Source organism: Protomyctophum bolini (assembly GCF_963924005.1).
Source record: "Protomyctophum bolini genome assembly, chromosome: 19".
Taxonomy (NCBI): Eukaryota; Metazoa; Chordata; class Actinopteri; order Myctophiformes; family Myctophidae; genus Protomyctophum; species Protomyctophum bolini.
In genome coordinates this window covers 13537291-13556268 of record NC_137880.1, presented here as the reverse complement: position 1 = coordinate 13556268, position 18978 = coordinate 13537291, and the positions used below count along the sequence as shown (strand labels likewise).

Below are 18978 nucleotides of genomic sequence, written 5' to 3'. Positions count from 1 at the left end.
GTCCATATGTTCAGGCAATTATCGTCTGCTAATCCTAATCTTGCTTGACCCAGTGCACTGAACTAGGCCTAGACAGATAGTGAGCCCAATAGACTTCACTGTTTGTGTGTGTGTGTGTGTGTGTGTGTGTGTGTGTGTGTGTGTGTGTCAGCCATGTTCTTACCATTTTATTAATACTGTAATTTGTTTTATATTAGTCATCCTTTGTCTGCTTTCCCCCCCTCATGGGGTAGGCAACCTTAGGCAAGGTTGGCAACATTGGCACATAAATCTGAGATAATTTAAAATTAAATATTAAAAAATAAATAGGTCTTGAGTTGTGCTTTAAAGCTATCTACATAGGCTTCCTGTTTTAGGTGTAATGGGAGTTTATTCCAGACGTCGGGCCATAGAAGCAGAAAGCTGGCTGCCACATTTTGAACAAGTTGTAAATGTCAGTTATCTTTGGCAGGCCATAAAAAAGTGCTGTCGATCTCCACAATTCCACATTCATTCAAACTGATAACTCTGACTGGGGAGGGATTCAGTGATATAGGTGGGTTATTGAGTCTAATGATCATTATCCTGATGTGAACGAAGATATTTCGAAATAAATAATTAAACTTAATGTTGATATGGCACACTATCAAGAAAATGAAAACATGAAACACTTCATGACAAAAAGATTGCCGACTGAGATTGCTGAAAATAGCTGATCTACAATCTCACAACTGCTCGCAGCGCGAGGTGTTTTTTTTCGTGTCTTGTCATTAAGACCCATCCCTTACGGGATTATAAGACACCAACAACATAAATAAATAATATCACGTTCACTTCCCACACAGAAGTTACACAAAGTATTTGATCAAAACAAAAACAGAAATAAGCATTAAATAAATATATAATAAATAAATAAAATATAATACGTCCCAAGCTTTCTCTATATATTCTGCTAATGCAAATATCTTTTGTTCGAAAATCCATCTCAGTCGCTCTGCATCACTTAACCACATCAGATTTTTACATCTGTTAAATAACTTTTGACGTAGCTCATGATACAACGGGCAATAGAAAAGAAAATGGACTGGCCTGGACTAAACGGCAGCTGTATTTTAAATACATGGGAAGATCCCACTGTGGTTGCATGGTCACGTTTCTCTGGCTGATCAGGTGACGGGACACATCCTCAGGTTTCCTGTACTGTCTCCATGGAAACGCAGTGGACATCAACAGACAGTGGCAATCCTGGTACAGTGTCACACAATTAAAGCTTCATAAACAACCAAATATAAGCAATACAAATAGTTGGGATCATGTCCAAATCGAACGATGCCGTTTGCGAGATGAACCTGCACAGGGAGACGTGGTGCCAAGTGGAGACCGACAGCAGAGCGTTCTTGGAGAGAAAGGAGATGAGACATTTCGGGTGTCACCTCCGGAACAGCTCCCAGAAGACGGTCGCACCACAGCCTAGGTCAGCCTGGATGGAGAAGCCAGTCACCAGAAAGCACGTGGAGAGGAAACACTATGAAGAGAGCTGTAAGAACCACTAACAAGGAATCCCTTTTGGTGCTTTGACCCTTCTGGACGGGAAACCCTTTTGGGGTTCTTGTTTTTCAGAAAGTTTAGAAGGCATTTTTTAAATCTTGCCTCAGTCCTAAATGGGTTAACCTGTGACATAAGAATGGTAAAGCGTTCATCACAAGTAATCCAGATTTGCAGCCATGCAAATGTTCACCCTTTATTACACGGCTTGGTTAAATGCCAGCTCAGTGGCCTTGTGGTTAGAGTGTCCGGGGTTCGATCCCCGGCCAGGTCATACCAAAGACTCTAAAAATGGGACCCTCCCTGCTTGACACTCAGCATCAAGGGTTGGATTGGGGGTAAGACAAGTCCCTGCGACATACTAGCGTCATGTCCAGGGGGTGTACTTGTACATCAAGCTGCCTCACGCTACAGAAACAGGAGATAGGCTCCTGCCCTATGGGCCTCATGGCTCGGCAAGGCTACTTACTTACTTACTTAGTTGGTTAAATGCTTGATTCTGACTGGTCCAATCTCAAGTCTGTTTTTTCCTGATAATGACCGCTTGGCTCTATAACAGAGTCTGAGTCTAATCAAAGGCTCCTGTTCTTCATAACAAGTTGCACAGCTTACGTCAAAGACGTTTATAATATTATTGTAGCCTACCGTGTATATTTTGTTGTAGTGCTATCAACATTATACCACATAGGCCTACGGCACATAAACTAGGACTGTGTTATTTAAAATAGGCTAAGTCATCCATAAAACACCTTTGAATTAACTTGAACTTATATTTAACTGAGATACAGAATGTTGGGTGAGACTCTTTAGTGCAGAACAATAGTTCTGGGGGGTACATATCTGAAAAATAGCAGCTTGTAGATTGGTTATTCTTGGCAGAGATTTGGTGTGGACAGAAAAAAGCGGTCCAAGTACAGTTGTAACTCAGGTCCTTTTCTCCAGGGTTTAAGTGCTTAACTAATAAATGATTGGTACATATTTTAAATGGTGTCAGGGCATTCCACATCTTGATTTCAGAGTAGTAGAATGAGGATTTTCCAATGTTAGTTTTAAATTTGTTTTAAATCATGGTCGCTCACTCTGGTGTTGTGGCTGTCACTCACTTTGAAGAAGTAGTCAGACAGGTATGAGGGTATGGGTATACTGCACTGAGGACATACTGTAGTCTACTCTCTTTGTCTATGTTAAATACCAATGTAAACGTTTTCTCATGCCCATAAAGCCAAAGAAAGTGTGTTGGAATTAATAATAGCTACATCCTGACTCTTAGTCTTACTATTCTCTCTTTCAGACAATCACAGAGCCCACCTGGTCTAGATTGCCACAGACCACGGGATCCACCCATCAGACAAAACTCACCTCAAACATAACCTGTTTGAGCAGAGTGATTTATATGAGGACAACTTACTTGAAATTCCTGTATTTTAATAAATTACAGCATGAATGCAATGCAATAAGAAAACAGAATGCCATTCTTCATCAGTGCATTCATCCATGTGTTTACCCATTAAAGTCTCAATCTCACCGGGCATCTAGTACAGATGCTCCCCGGGCGTCCCCCTAGGGAGGTCCTCTGGGCACGTCAGCCCTGGGTCACACCAAGGACCAGATGGGGGTCATAATATCCACGCTGGCTTTGGAACCCCAGCATGCAAGTGGCTGATGTTGCTCGGGAAAAGTAAAGTCTGGAGCGTTCTGCTGGAACTGTTTCCCCCCCACGATCCAACTCTGGAATAAGCAGTTGATGCATGGATGGCTGGATGTGTGTTACTGTGTCTCTATGTGTTAACATGTGATTGTGTTACATTTTCTTAGCCATGGTGAACAGTCTGTATGCATTGTTTGTGGTGGCCTGCTGAACGGTTTGGAACGACATGCCTTTGACATCAGCAATGTACTGACATGACATGAAGATGTTCTGGGGTTCGTTCCTCACCTAGAGAACAGGTCAGACAGGAAGCAGATACGGTTAGACCAATATAGAGTAGTGAAGTCCTGATGTCATTGCGTCACAGCGTTATTTGTTCAATCTTAGATCACATCATATAGGAACTGTGTTCCGAAAATTAACAAATCACACCTTTGCGTTTGAAATGCATTATGTTTTTGGATGCTGTCCTCTCATGTCTTGTTATGTCAGTTTTGTTTAGTGTTCAATGTCCGGGGACTACGGATGGAAATTAGCATCTCTGCTAAATCCGGTGTATTTCCGCTATATTTTTGATTAATATACTCTGTCCCGTCCAAATTAACAAATAAAGTTTTGTCAGGCATGTACTTAGTACTAAAATAGTACTTTTCCACTGTCAGTTGATGCTTCACATCCATACGAGTTAAAATATCTTTACATTTCCATTTCTGCTAAGCAGCAAGCTGCTGTATTATATAGCTATGCTAAGATGATTTAGATTTTGTTAGGATAAACTTGCGTGACTGTAAATACGAAACGGAAGCGTGGAGGAGACGTCACATCGGCTTTATCGACAGTTTGACCAGAAGCATTTGGAAATTGTGGGATGCCACAGTCTGGCCACGCGTATACAGTGTAACAGTACAATAATCATAATAAAAGCTCTCCTACTGTAATTGATTATGTGATATGGATCAAATGTATAATGATAAAGACTTGCCTGCTTGTCAGGTCCCAGTGCAGGAGAGTCCGTTTCCAGGCAAATGTGTTCCAATGGAATCTGCTTGATCAGCTTGGCTCTCTGATAATAAAATGAATCGGTATCAATAAGATGTAATCCCCAAACTAGTGCTCGGCGATATGGACAGAATCAAATATCATTAAATGTTTTACTAAATACCTCAATATTGATATTGCGACGATATTTGTGTCCCATTTAATGTTTTCAGAAATAGCAAAAAGAGCCGATCTACAAGCTCATGAAATCATCTTGACAAATATCACTATATGGCCCAGGCCTATACCTTAGCTTAACTCAATACATGTCTCTGTCTCTTTACTACTAATACTTTAGCAAAACACTAAGATTTGAATGACAATCTAACATTAAAATAATTTATGTAAAAAAAAATACTATACTATGTTAGTTCCATTGATCTAAGCCAACACAATCGATTGATCATTAAAATAAGCTGAAAATGCACCCATCTGACCACGTAATTTAACAATGTAACAACAATTTAACACAAATTTCTGTTAAGTGCCCCCACCACAGTACAGAAACAGCCCTAATAAAAATCACCAATGACCTCCTGTTAGCAGCCGACTCTGGACAGTTATCCATTCTCATCCTTCTCGACATGACTGCAGCCTTTGACACCATCTCACACTCCATCCTCCTCGACCGTCTAGCCTCCATTGGCATATCTGACACACCCCTACACTGGTTCCACTCCTATCTCTCCGACCGCACTCAGTTCATTCAGCTAAAATCTTTCATATCCCACTCCTCTCCCCTCTCCTCTGGTGTTCCCCAGGGCTCTGTCCTTGGCCCCATATTATTTATAATATACCTCCTCCCACTTGGCTCAATATTCCGCAAACACAACGTCAATTTCCACTGTTACGCGGACGACACCCAGCTCTATGTCTCCTCCACACCTACCTCCACCCTCCCTCTGTGCCTGTCTTCATGAAATTAAAGACTGGTTCACCTGGTTAACCCTCATTGGCACTAAATCCTCACTCACCAAGCAGCCCAGTTTTACACTCACCATAGATAACTCCTCGGTTTCCCCCTCCCCCCAGGTCAAGAGTCTGGGTGTCGTCCTCGACAGCACCCTATCTTTCCATACCCACATCAATAACACCATCCGGTCCGCCTACTTTCACCTCCGCAACATCAACCGCCTCCGCCCTTCACTCACCCCCAACAACACTGCCATCCTAGTCCTTTCTCTGGTCACCTCCCGCCTCGATTACTGCAACTCCCTTCTCTTCGGTCTCCCCCACAAACTCCTCCATAAAATCCAACTGGTCCAGAACGCTGCAGCCCGCATCATCACCAAAACCCCTGCCATCTCCCACATCACCCCCGTTCTTCACCAACTCCACTGGCTACCCATCAAATACCGCATAGATTACAAGATCCTCCTCAACACATTCAATGCCATCCATAACCTCTCCCCCCCATACCTGTCTGATCTCATCCATATCAACACTCCCACCCGGTCACTTAGGTCTGCCTCCTCCACCAACCTCACTGTTCCCCCAGCTCGTTTGTCCACCATGGGGGGTAGAGCTTTCAGCCGCTCTGCCCCTCGCCTTTGGAACAGCCTTCCGCCGACATTCGAAACATGGACTCACTCCCCACCTTCAAATCCCACCTCAAAACTCACCTTTTCAGACAAGCCTACTCCCACCTTGAGTAGAAGTCTGCTGCAGGCCTTTGTGTGTATTTTAAACTTGTTTTATTGTATTGTATTTCTTTTCTGTTTTGTTAGGCGACCTTGAGTGACCTGAAAGGCGCCATATAAATAAAATGTATTATTATTATTATTAAGTGGTCAGATCATGGGTTTCAAAATGTCCAGTGGGCCTCGATCCAGAAAGTGCACGACATGCACACTCGCATGTGTACACACAAGCAATTAAAATGAGCCCTCACCCCCAACCCACATAAACAGAAGGACGACAAAGTTAGATATTTGTAAGAGTAAAATGTACTTTCTGCTTAGCAGCAGGAACTTGGGGGCAAGAGTCACTGTCCTTGGATACTTTACACTCGGTACAAGGACACACACTCACCCAGATGGAGGCAATATATCAATATTATTGAGATTGTGATATGAGACTAATCTTCTACTCTTGTTTGGCATATTGTAATATAGTGTTGTCTTTTCCTTGTTTTAAACTGCCTATACTTTCAAAAATCACACCCGTGTGAACTGAGTGGTGCAACTCCCCTCTCCCCCTGACCCCCCCTCCTCTCTTTCGCTCATTAGCAGGCAACAGTGCAACATTTCACACATTTCACACATTTCACATTTTCACATTTTCACATTTTCACATTTTCACATTTTCACACATTTGTGCATTGCAGCTGTCTGCCTGATGTTGCTGAGCTTCACAGCAGCTACATTTACAGTAGAGCGCCAAGAGTTTTTGTCAGTGGCAGTGGACGTCTTCGCTTGTAAACCTGCTACCGTAAGTTGGCACTTGAGCTGGTCTTTGAAACGTTTACGAGGTCCGCTTCACACACACACACACACACACACACACACACACACACACACACACACACACACACACACACACACACACACACACACACACACACACCTGTTGGTTGGTGCAGATGGCAGGGGGAAAGGAGAGGAAGTATCCAGCCTTCACAGCCTCCAGAGCCACTGACGGCCTCCCAGCAAAGTTATGGAGCAGAGCTCTGCTCACCCCTGAGAGAACCACGGGAATTAACTGACACTGGAACCATAATACATTAACTCACAATGGAACCATAATACATTAACTGATACTGGAACCATAATACATTAACTGACACTGGAACCATAATACATTAACTGACACTGGAACCATAATACATTAACTGATACTGGAACCATAATACATTAACTGATACTGGAACCATAATACATTAATTGACACTGGAACCATTACCATTAATCACCACATAAACTAATTGGTCCTTGTCAGTTATAATATAGCAGGGCATAAAACACCTACTTTTATGTGTCAATATATCTTGGGCATGTCATATAGGCGAAAACGCAAAAACGGTCAAAACATTTTTAGAAATCTTCTGCAATTTTCAAGTTTGTTTTGAGAAATGTAATTTTATGTTCAAAAATGTAAAAAGAACAAAACAATATATATAATAAATAGCCATGACGCATTGTGAGCTTGTAGATCAGCTATTTTTGCAATTTAACTTGCTACAAAGTACAATATTATAGGGCTTAAGTGGTTAATAATATTAATCTATGCATCCAGTCGTCTTTATCTAATATAACCAACTAACCAACCAACCAACCAACCAACCAACCATATTATAGCTTTAACCTACAAGATAGATTTTGGGGCCTTGTCCCAATTTAATTCATCTCCATGCCATGCAGAGCAGCAACAGGTATGATAAATGCTTACAATGTTGCCATGCTCTCCAAGATAAACCACCTGTATTGTTAATTTGATTTGTTTGCAGCTCAACTAAACAATGATCATATTCACACCTGGTCATACTGTAACTACTGTACACACCTTGTTCTCTCATGGTTGCTATGGTCACCTGAGCAGCAGATCTTGAGTGGACGTTCCTGTGCATTGGGGACCAGGAAACATCACCATCATCTTTGTCATATTCATCATTGTACAGCATGTGAGTAATGTCTTGGAGCGAGTAAACAATATAATATTCCTAATGTTCTTAACCACTTTCAAACTGTTATCCCTATTTTGGGCATAATTTTCAACAATGTTTGAAAAGAAAAATAGCAGCTTTGCAGGCTCACAACACGTCACGATGCAATGCTTTGTGAGCTTGTGGATTTGCTATTTTAGTTATGTTTCATATGACAATTAGCCCTTGCATTGTCCAAAATCCCACCCCAAAAAGTGATTGTCCAATGCCAATCCAAATAGTTGCTATGCAGATCAAGCTTTCTTCGCTGCTAACGTGCCTATTGGACAAGGATGGGTTGGGGATGGCCCTGCAAGCCCGTTGGGCCCCGACCAGGTCCCGGCCCGGCCTCCATATTTTGGGCCCGGTAATGACTGGGTAATTGACTGGGTAATGTAATCATTCAGTAGACAACCTTTCCATTTAGGAAGACCAGTTTAGCAACTTGTAGCTATGGCAATTGTGTCCTCTGAGCTGGGAACAACTTGTTCCTTAACTCATTCCTGTATTCTGGGAGGGTGGTAGCAGCCAAATACATATAATGTTTTGGGGTCCTTGACACAAAAACGTTTGATCACCACTGATATAGCAACAAATGTTTTTCAGAAAACTGATTTAGAAGACATTTTGTAAAAATCTTCCTCTGGTCTTAATGAGTGAAGTGATTTCCTCACACTGGTAGGTCCAGCTCCTTGGCGATGTGGAGCTGTTGAATGAAAACGGCCAGCTGGTCCTCTCTGTCCTGGGCAGTAGGTGCACACCATGGAGTGAAGTCCAGCCCTATCTGGAATGAGCCATGTGGGAGGCACAGAGAAATAAAGGACACTGCTTAGTGCTTACCAATTATGACAGCAAAGGAAATGTTTTATTTGATGGTTTTGTAACCACCACCCACAACATGCTACACACGTACTGTTTGGGTCGAGGCTATGGGGATTCTAATGTGTTCTTACACTACTCACACCATATTTATTTCCCAGACACACACATCTGCCCTCCGTTTCCTATCACCCTACCTTACGAGTCGACCGACGATCGGAATTCTACAAATGCCTTCTAAACAAAGTTTCAAACACTTAAAATTGTTGAAACGGCACGAAGTGAAAGTGAGCTTGTACTTATACTACTGCTATTTTTGAATAGTCAAAACTAACATCTCAAAATGACACCGGTTTTAATGGGATACATGAAAAAACTATTAATAATAATAATAATAATCATCATAATCTTTCGACCGTGGTCGAGATCATGGATTTCACAATGCCACGCCAGACTTTCCGGGTCCTTCATTGCCATCCCCAGTTCCTGCTTACTGATGCATGCAGGGAAAGGAACTGGTCGGAATAACGTGTTCCTTCCACACGCTGTGTGCGTGCGTGAGAGAGAGCGAGACAGTCAGTGAGTCTGTCAGTGATTTAAGAAGTTACATGGGCTCAAGATTAGGAGGCCACAAAGCGTTAGAGCTTTAACATGTTTAATCCGCTTGATTTTCAAAAACTGTCTAGTTACAGTCTTGTGCTGTTTCACTAATGGTCATCGGGCTGTGTGTGTGTGTGTGTGTGTGTGTGTGTGTGAGCGCACGCGTGTGTGTACTTGTGCGCGCGTGCATGCATGCGTGTGTAATACTTGAAACTTGAAGCACCAAGTCTAAAAATAAAACCATTAACCACTTAAACATAAACTTTAAATACTTTGTTTCACCAGGTTCCCCCAGCAGTCCACTTGGTCCCTTCCTTTTTCCCCATCTACACCAAATATCTTCCTCGGAAATAGCTGATCTACAAGCTCATGATGACGCACCAGCAACATTGAGAATTGAGCTTGTAGATCTGCTATTTTTGCTGAATGTTCGCCTGTGGCATGCCTAGAATAGGGATGTTATAGTGTTCATGTGGTTAAACTAGACAATGGACTTGGCTTGACAATGTAGCGAAATACCTCTCCACTCCTACTCTCTAAGAATCAGCAGAAGATAGAGCAACTGTATGTGTGTGTGTGTGTGTGTGTGTGTGTGTGTGTGTGTGTGTGTGTGGGGCACTGTGCGCATGTGGAAAGACATTCTTATGTTCACTTAGCAGAGGATAGAGAATGCGTGCATGCGTACTTTGTGAAGTTCAAATCTTTACTGTTTGAATTGTATCCTTTTTAGTTCATCAGTGGTGGAAAAAGCTCTCACATTTTAGTTATGTATCAATTCTGCAATGTAGAAATACTCTGTTACAAATAAAACTCCGGAATTCAAAATGTACTGAAGTGGTTAATGTACGTTTTGTATCAAAACCTACTAAAGTTTTCTAATAATTTTTAGTGGAGTAAAAAGTACAATATTTGCCTCTGAGATGTAGGAGTAAAAGTATAATAAACAATTGTACCTAAGTACAGTGCTTAAGTAGATATAGTAGAGATAGTATTACTTTCCACCACTGAATTTAACCCTGGTCACATCGTGCATGTGTGTGTGTGTGTGTGTGTGTGTGTGTGTGTGTGTGTGTGTGTGTGTGTGTGTTACTGCTACCTCTCCAACAGCGACTAGACGATCTCGGTGTTTGTAAAAAAGTGGCAGGGCAGACTCCAGATCCTGGGGAGACAACACATTATTTTAGTTGCCACGTAATGTTTTATCTTTGTATTTTTCACAGGAATCACAATGCAATGTGTCTAATTGGTAGATGTTAATTGTTTATGTTGTGATAATTTCGTCGACAAACTATGAGAAACTCGTTGTGCTGCGACACATTGTGAGCTTGTAGATCGGCTATTTTCAGCATGCAGCCAAATGTAAAATCAGGCATTAGGTCGCCATCATGGCCCACCAAAACAGAGGCTATCAGTATGCTCGTGACATCATCACACCCGGAAGTTATGCGGGAAGTTCCGGGAACGGCTACTGAGTGACAAAGAACATCCAAACAGGACTGTTGAGCGCTTCCAGACTCTAATGATCCATGCTGCTCAATGTTTTGCCACTCAGTCTAGATGAGGGGGCCGTGTCCCGGTGGAAAAGTCATGCATGTGTATACTCTTCATTTTGGTCGTCAAAATCAACTGTAGATTTAATCGACTAAAACCTTATGATTTAAAACTAGACACAAATTGTTAATTTGAATTAAACAAAATGAAAATGTATTCAAAAGACTATGACTAAAACTACGTTTTATTCAAAAGACTATGACTAAAACAAAATAAAACTTTCGTGTCAAAATCAACACTGGCTGTAATGTTTTCACAGCGCAAGGAGGACCCGTGTGCGGCGCTAATGTTTTCTCTACCATGGGACACCAACTGAGCCAAAAGAGATGTCATTACCCAGCCCTTCTCTCTGTGCTTTCCCAGGAGAAGTTAAGTGAAAACAAACGGCTGCAGACCACCAGAAAGGTGAGAGGTGTTGGAATAACGTAGGCCTACCTCTGGCTTCACACTGCGCTGCTCCGGGTTCCCACAGGCCTGAAGGGGGTGGAGGCCCAGGCATGGTGCCACCAGACCTGGGTACCTATACGCCGTGATGAATGAGGGGTGGATTAAAGCAAAAATAAAAATGACACCCCTGGAGCAGTATGTTTACTTTCACAACAGAAATATATTTTGTTCAACTGCACAGTGGGTACCTTTTAGCATAGATGTTAAAAGATGAAATAATAATATTATTATATATTATATTATCAGTGGATGTGGCAGCAGACTAGAGGTTAGATTGAAGCAGTGGGTTTGTGGCGATTGGAATGTTATGAATATTATTGAAAATTTGTCTTTGGAACACCGTTAGTCAGTTTACAACAATAAAAACAATATAGGTTGTGTGCATCTGAATTTAGTAGTCTACGAGGGGGTAATCCTAAAAGCTCAAAATACATGTGATTTCTCCCCCAATATGTTACTGTAAGAATAGCTATGATTTGTTATAAGTAGTTAATAGATCATTCATAAACTGTTATGAATGACTTGTTAAGCATTATTGCAAGATGCACTTAGGAACTTTTACTTCTATTTCAATTTTGGAAGACTTCATAATATCTAATTAAATCTACAACACTACAATTATTTACTAGTTACTTTGCAGATTTAGATTATTTATATACCAAATGTACTGTACATTAACTGATACCTTATTAATTGTTATTATAGATGAAACTACCTAGCAACACAAAGTAGCCTAATTAAAATCTGCTGCAACATTATAGTGATCAACACATTAATGCAAGACATCCACTGTGAACGGTACACACCTGTCACTGAGCTGGAGGACTCTGTCGAACTCACCCACCTCTTCTGTCACCGCAACCAGGGTCTGCACCCCGGCCTTTGGCGCGCACACACACACACACACACACACACACACACACACACACACACACACACACACACACGTGAAATAATCTGCAATCGTTCGTATAGCTTGTACAGCAAGCAATACACCAAGTAAGATTCCTCATATGTGAACATATAATAAACAGATTTAGATTGTGATTAAATTCCTGGTCTTAACCACTGTACGACGTCCTATATACTTCTCCAGTTTGTCAACGAAATCATCACTGCTCCAGAACAGATCAACACTGACCTCTATGGTCCTCTGGATCACCTCCTCCAGATCCTAGTACAGAGGATAACATTCAGGGTCATTTGATGAGACCAAAGCATATAAAGCACAAAAGTGAAATAAAATCTAATGATAAAATGTAGGAGAGCATAATAAATAATAATACAAATATTGTATCTATTTAAAAAAAAAAAACATATCTTATATATCTGTTCTGTTTATATATTATTAATATTAAAGTACATATTGTTATTTTATTACATTATTGTGTTGCTGTTGCCTATGCTTGTAGAATCTGCATTATTCACAAACAGCCTGAGCCTGCTACTGAAGAAGGCTGGCAGGTTTTTACTTGTTTACTTGTTAGCCATAGGGGTGGTTCATATGGGGGTTGGCCCCATAGGGGGTTAGCCCCTTTCGGAATCGGAACCCTCGTGTACCTTTTCTTGGGCCGTCCCATGCAGAAAAGGTAAACAAGAGTCCCGAGTGTCGGTCAACACACGCTTAGCTTACCTCTTCAAACTCACGGGCAGATATGTGGCAGTGACAGTCAACGAAACCATTCTCCATTTAAAAAAATAAAAATAAACGTGAACTTGGAGGGCTTATATAGCAAACAAAAAAAACCTTCTTGTTTTAGTTCAAGTGTTCAGCACTGCGTTTGTAAAACAAAAAAGTAAGCGGAACCTTTTCTCTAAGCAACACGCTTCTCTCGTCGTGCACTTTTCGAGGCGGACCCCGGGCGCGAGACGACGTTCCTTCCGCCTCCTGTGTTGTTGTTGTTCGTTTGAAACGCTTTGGCGCTGGAGACAATGAAATAACTAAAGCACGATAAACAACTATAACAATATAAACTACGATAAAACATTATAGGTTATCGGCGAGAAGATGGAGGCGACTGAGGCGAGTGGAATCACGTCTAATGTGGAGAAGTGTGAGGAGTACAGAGTCCAGGTTAGTTAGTGGTGGAAAAAGTACATTTGATTGTTTTACTTAAAATAAGTATCAGCACTGCACTGGACAAATACTCTTATTACGTTATTAAGTAAAAGTCCTGAATTCAAGTGTGAAAAAGTACAAAGGTATTGGTATAAAAATGTACTTAAAGTACCAAAAGTAGAAAGTACTCATTACGCAGAATGTCCCATTTCACAAGTTTTCAAATGTACAAAATGTATACAAATAATTTTCAAATGGCCGAAATATGCTGGGCTGAAGTTGGTACCGGTAATATGTGTTTTGCAATAATAATTCGAAATCTACAATGTAACCAGCAGTAGGTAACGTTTTCAAATAATTGTACTTAAGTACATAACAGTATGAGTAGTTGTACTTAGTTACTTACTTTCCACCCCTGATCCAGGTGTCTTCGAAGAAACAAGTGATTGAGCAGATGGACAGATACAAGGAGCTGTTGAAGAAGTCTCTGGACGGGCAGACTGCCATGGACCAACAGATCAGGACACGTTTACTGAACCAGATGCTGGACGTAGGTCTTTTTAGGATGTTTACATCACGTTCAGAGCCATAGAGTAAGACAGAGTTATGACAAATTACTTTGGATAAGTTGTGGAAATGATTTTGAAAATTAATTGGTAAAATGTGTAGGCACCACTGATATAGCAACATACGTTTTTCAGGGACCTTTTAGGATTTAGAAGACATTTTTAGAATCTGCCTCAGGTCTTAATGGGTTAATGTCACTGTGCAGAACTTCTCGAAAACGGTGCAGGATAACCTGTTGGTGAACGGCCAGCCTTGGGACGACGCGCCTGACGATGAACGTAAGCCAGCTGTTGAATTTCAATCACACAGCAGCATATAGACACCTCCACAGACGGGCACCCTGGTCACAGCAGCCTTTACCGTAATTACACTACTTAATACGAAATAGGGCGAGCGCTCATAGAGATTTATGTGTTTGACATTCCATTTCTCTCCAAATTGAATTTTGCCACTACTGTAGGAGCAGCCATAATCTACACATGTAAGTCCTGATGTTCTGGGCATCTTTGTAAAGTTAGTGTTAGTAAAAAGCAGGTAAATGAGTAACTTGAGATGAACACAAGACACTTTCTCATTCACTGTAGTAGAAGTGCTGAGCTGTACACCGCAGCTATGTTGGCTCCGCCTACAGGAAATCCCTTGGCTGCGACCAGGGAACCCGTCTGTGGATGTGTCTACTGTGTATATGAATAATATGTCCATTGTCTGCATCTAGAAGTTATTCATAAGGCAGATAATTATGCATACATCTTTGTATGTATTTAATTCATCCAGGAAATTGGCAATTTGTCATTGTTGACACTCACAAATTATAACCTAAATAATGTAGTGTAATTTACAGTAGTACACTATAGCAGTGGTTCTCAAAGTAGTTAACAGCATCACAATCATTTTAACAACTTTATTCAATTATACATTGGCTATTCAAAAATAGCAAAAAAAATACAAACATATATATATATATCTTTTTTTTTTCTTTACATAAATCTCTGGCACAAAATATTTTCAGATGTAGTGTCCCGGCCAAATACATTTGGGGTCCATGGCATGAAAAGGTTTGAGAACCCCTGAGCTATAGCATGGAAAATCACTATTATAATTGAATAAGTAGTAAGAGGGTTTTTCTTGTGGTGTTATTGGACAGAAAGTTACAAAAACATTGAAGTGCTGTACAGCTGTGCTTTAAATGACGATGACTTTAAGGACGTAATCAGTCAGTCTCTCCTCCTTAATGGTGTCGTGGTGTGATTAAACCCGGCAGCAACCCTGGAGATCCAGCTGGATGACACCATAGTGGACACGTCTTGGAAACGCCGCAAGTACCCCAGGAAGATCCTGCCCCACGTGGTCTCCTCATTGAAGGCTGACCGCAAACTCATGGTGCGTCTCATCAAAGTTACACTAACATCCATTTCTTTGCCAGGGACACCATTCGTATACAACTATTTCAGAATTTCGGAATCTGAGAATGGAAGCTATCCTCTGTTCGGCATTTCCGTTCACGAAAATGTTTTAAAATATCTTTACATGTTATTGTACAGCAAGCTATTTGATTTACACATTTGCGTGACTGTAACGACAAAACGGAAGTGGGGAGGAGGCATCACTTCCGCTCCATCCGCTGATCATTTTCAGAGCTTCTGTTGCTCCAGACTGTATTGTACAAAAATATTTAAAAAATCTTGAAAGTATTGGAACATTTTTAATCATTTGAAGAATTATAACACACTGTTCAATTAGACTGCAAAGTCAATTAGGCTGCAAATGTTTTGTGCCAGCACAAAACATTTTCGGATGGGGCTCTGCAGCCTAATTTGAAAGACCTTGCCTTGAAAATGTTTGAGAACCACCAGATAGGTGTTTGTCTGGGTGTCATGTCGATGGCTGGCTGGGGAGCGCATTCCGTTTTTATTTCATCCCTGCAGATTCAGATGCCATGTCTGTTTTGTTTTTTTAGGGCCTGTACAAAGAAACCGTAAAACCTGAGAAAATTGAGAGAGACCCTGAGCAAGGTGAGTACTATTTACACACACACACACACACACACACACACACACACACACACACACACACACACACACACACACACACACACACATCTACTATTGTCTCTCCTTGATCTTAAGCACTGGATTCAGGAATCAAAATAATAAGATCTCTAGCGCTGCACCACAGAAATGGATGGATCACTAATGTCAGCGTAATTTGAAACATGGAAACATTGTTAATTGTGTTTAACTTTGTGTGTCACCAACAGAGAACATCATGAACAGTGTGTCATCTTCTGCAGCAGTCAAAGAGGTGGCCCAGGCTATGAAGGTAATGCAGCAAGTCACACATGCAAAACCTAATTTGTTAGTCAAGTATTGCACACTCCTAAACCTTCCTATGCACATATGTGTTTGTTAAATAATAAACGTATATAGCATGTTGGGGGTCCTTGACACGAAAGGTTTTGAGAACTACTGATTTAGAAGGTATCTGTAGAATCAACCTACTGTACCTTCATATACTTGGTCCTCACTAATATTTAAAATGCCATTGGGGAATCCAAGCTAATAGAAACGGCAGGCTGTCTATTCCTGAAAAGTTGCAATGCGATAATGGAAGCCATCGTTCTCACAATATTACAAATCTAAATATTATTTATATAAAATCTTGTTTAAAAAAATGTTTTCCTAATGATGATGTCACTGTTGGTGGACATGTTTCTGAACTGCCCACAGCCCTCCTATGAGACACAGACTGAGTAGAAAAATATTGTGGTATTTTATCGTGAACATTTGTGAGGACCAATTATATGAAGACAAGTTGAAAAGTGGTGAAGTGGTCCTTTAATGGGTTAACTGAAGCCATTATGAATAAATTGACCCCAACTTTCTCTTTTGGGTGTTGAGCTGAAAGCATTTTGAAACCCCTGGCTGAATGGGGCGAGGAAGAGTGAGACGTGCACAGATTCCACCAGGGGGCATCAGACTTGTACAATGTACATTACCGGTATTAAAGAATGCTATGTCTTTCTAACTGTCCTTAAAACGCTATCTATTACAGTGGTTCTCAAGGTGGGGTCCGGGGACCCCCAGGGGTGGTTCCAGGGGGTCCCCCAGCATAATTAGTTTATATAGCATCACCACCCTCATCTCAACCACTTTATTTATACTTTGGCTACTCAAAGAATTGCAGATCTACAAGTTTGTATATGTACTTTGTATTTTTTATCTTGAAAGTATTGGAAACATTTTATTAATTTACATTTTTTTTTACACACAAGTATTTTCAGATGGTGTGGGGGGGTCTGCGGCGGGTAAATATCAATTTGGGGGTTTGAGAACCACTGATGCCTGTGAACACATGCTGTGTTAATGTCATCGGCTATGATGAAAAATGTTCGTCGACTACCCTTTTTCATTGATTCATTAATTTAAAAACTAAACTATGATGACTAAATATACTGACAATTTCGTCAACAAATAAAAACTAAAATGTTAGGGAGGGACTAGTGGAGAGATCCAGTAAAACTGAAAGACAGGTCATTTTATGTTTGGGTGCCTGCTGAAAATAGCCGCAAGCAAAAATTCTTTTTTGTCGATAAAAGTCAACTGTAGATTTAGTCGACTAAAATCTTACGTTATTTAGTCGACTTAAACTAGACTAAAACTAAAACATTTGAATTTTATTCAAAAGACAATAACTAAATCTCAATGTGCCCCACAGTCCATGGAGATCCTTCAGCAGCACGCCCAGGGCCTCTGTGAGGTGCTCAACACCAGACCCAGCGCCACCGACCGCCAGGTCTACAGGGACGTGTTTGGCGATGGCGGCCAGTCCGACGCAGTCCTGCCCCACGCCGTCACGGTCAAGAGAGCCGTAGAGATGGCAGAGACCGAAGATGGCTTTACCGAACCGTCTAGATGATCGGGAAAAAAACACACACCTGGAGGAGCGTGCTGTTTTTGAATTTGAATCCTTTAAAAGTAACTATTATGTGGCTTCCACCCTACAGAGACGATATGTGCACAGGCCTGATTCTATCATGGATTAAACATTATATGGCTCCTCCCACCTTTTCGGAGGCCAAGTCAGGGTTTGGTGATCCATGAACCATGATATTCATGCCTATGCATTTACATACTGTATAAACATGGTATTCTTCCTGATTATAACTAATGTAAGTGTGCCATTTGTCCTTCGCTGTGGGTGCTGATAATATAGCGTCCCGTGTCGCCATTAATGATCAGCATGAGTACCAAGTTCAAGTCTAAAGTTTAGTTTTCTTCTTTATACATACATACAGTATACAATTTAGACATTTAGCAGGTATACATTATGTGAAACCCAACAACTGGTACAGAAGAATAAAGAGTAATGTTGCTGTGTGATGAGAGTACAGTTTTACTATGTTCTCAGGAAAACACAAGGGGTTTGCAAAGTGCATCGTCTCCCACAAACGAATACATTTTGCAAACAAGGGCAGCCATGATTTGTTGGCACATTTTGCCAAACTTACATAAGCCTGCACAGTGACATACATACTAAATACGTCCTTGCACAAGCTGTATAGTATTTTGAATGACGCGCCTTCACAGGAAGAAAGTCTGTGTGACGTGCTAATGTAGCCTAGCCCTTCTACCGTAGTGGTCCTCAACCTGTCTGTCGAGATCCACAGGGGGGGAGGGGTCCAGACCCCATGGTACAGTGGTTCTCAAACATTCTTTTCATGTCAACTTATTTTGGAGCTGACTAAGCATTACAAAAGTTACGTTACAATCACCCACAAAGACATTTTAAAGAGGAAGTGCACGCCTTCTTAAAGGGGTCAGGGAATTGGGCCCAAACCACAGCACCCCTTTAACAGAAAACCTGTGTGAGCAAAAATACCAACTCCAAGTGAAGAAGCATCACAAACATTGATTGATTAAAATATTTATTAACAGTTTGCAGAATTACAGTACATTTCAAGCACAAACTCAATACAAAGACTTAACTGTGAGTGGACGACCCAATTAAGCATTACACTTGTTTACAAGAGGGTCCACCATGTTCAATTCATCAATTATATATATTATATTATATTGTTATAGTGTT

At 41.0% G+C, this 18978-nt stretch overlaps 2 protein-coding genes across 5 annotated transcripts; one reads left to right on the top strand and one right to left on the bottom strand.

Moving 5' to 3' along the window:
- Positions 1-2739: 2739 nt before the first annotated feature.
- tatdn3 (TatD DNase domain containing 3) lies at positions 2740-13276 on the bottom strand. Of its 3 annotated transcripts, none has more exons than XM_080790743.1 (10): positions 12901-13276; positions 12409-12441; positions 12074-12147; positions 11256-11340; positions 10366-10428; positions 8525-8634; positions 7712-7767; positions 6776-6888; positions 4155-4235; positions 2740-3460 (listed from the first exon to the last, which is right to left on the bottom strand). In XM_080790743.1, the coding sequence occupies exons 1-10, from the start codon at positions 12955-12957 to the stop codon at positions 3326-3328; spliced, it is 807 nt and encodes a 268-aa protein (XP_080646869.1). In that variant the 5' UTR covers positions 12958-13276; the 3' UTR covers positions 2740-3325. The 3 variants fall into 3 exon arrangements, with proteins under 3 accessions (XP_080646869.1, XP_080646870.1, XP_080646871.1); XM_080790744.1 differs by having other exon boundaries at positions 12074-12135; XM_080790745.1 differs by lacking the exons at positions 11256-11340; positions 12074-12147.
- nsl1 (NSL1 component of MIS12 kinetochore complex) lies at positions 7806-18272 on the top strand. 2 transcript variants are annotated; one of them, XM_080790741.1, is made up of 9 exons: positions 7806-7829; positions 11080-11225; positions 13261-13341; positions 13751-13876; positions 14099-14171; positions 15155-15273; positions 15851-15905; positions 16151-16212; positions 17608-18272. In XM_080790741.1, the coding sequence occupies exons 2-9, from the start codon at positions 11121-11123 to the stop codon at positions 17806-17808; spliced, it is 822 nt and encodes a 273-aa protein (XP_080646867.1). In that variant the 5' UTR covers positions 7806-7829; positions 11080-11120; the 3' UTR covers positions 17809-18272. The 2 variants fall into 2 exon arrangements, with proteins under 2 accessions (XP_080646867.1, XP_080646868.1); XM_080790742.1 differs by lacking the exon at positions 11080-11225 and having other exon boundaries at positions 7811-7829.
- The last annotated feature ends 706 nt before the right edge of the window (positions 18273-18978 follow it).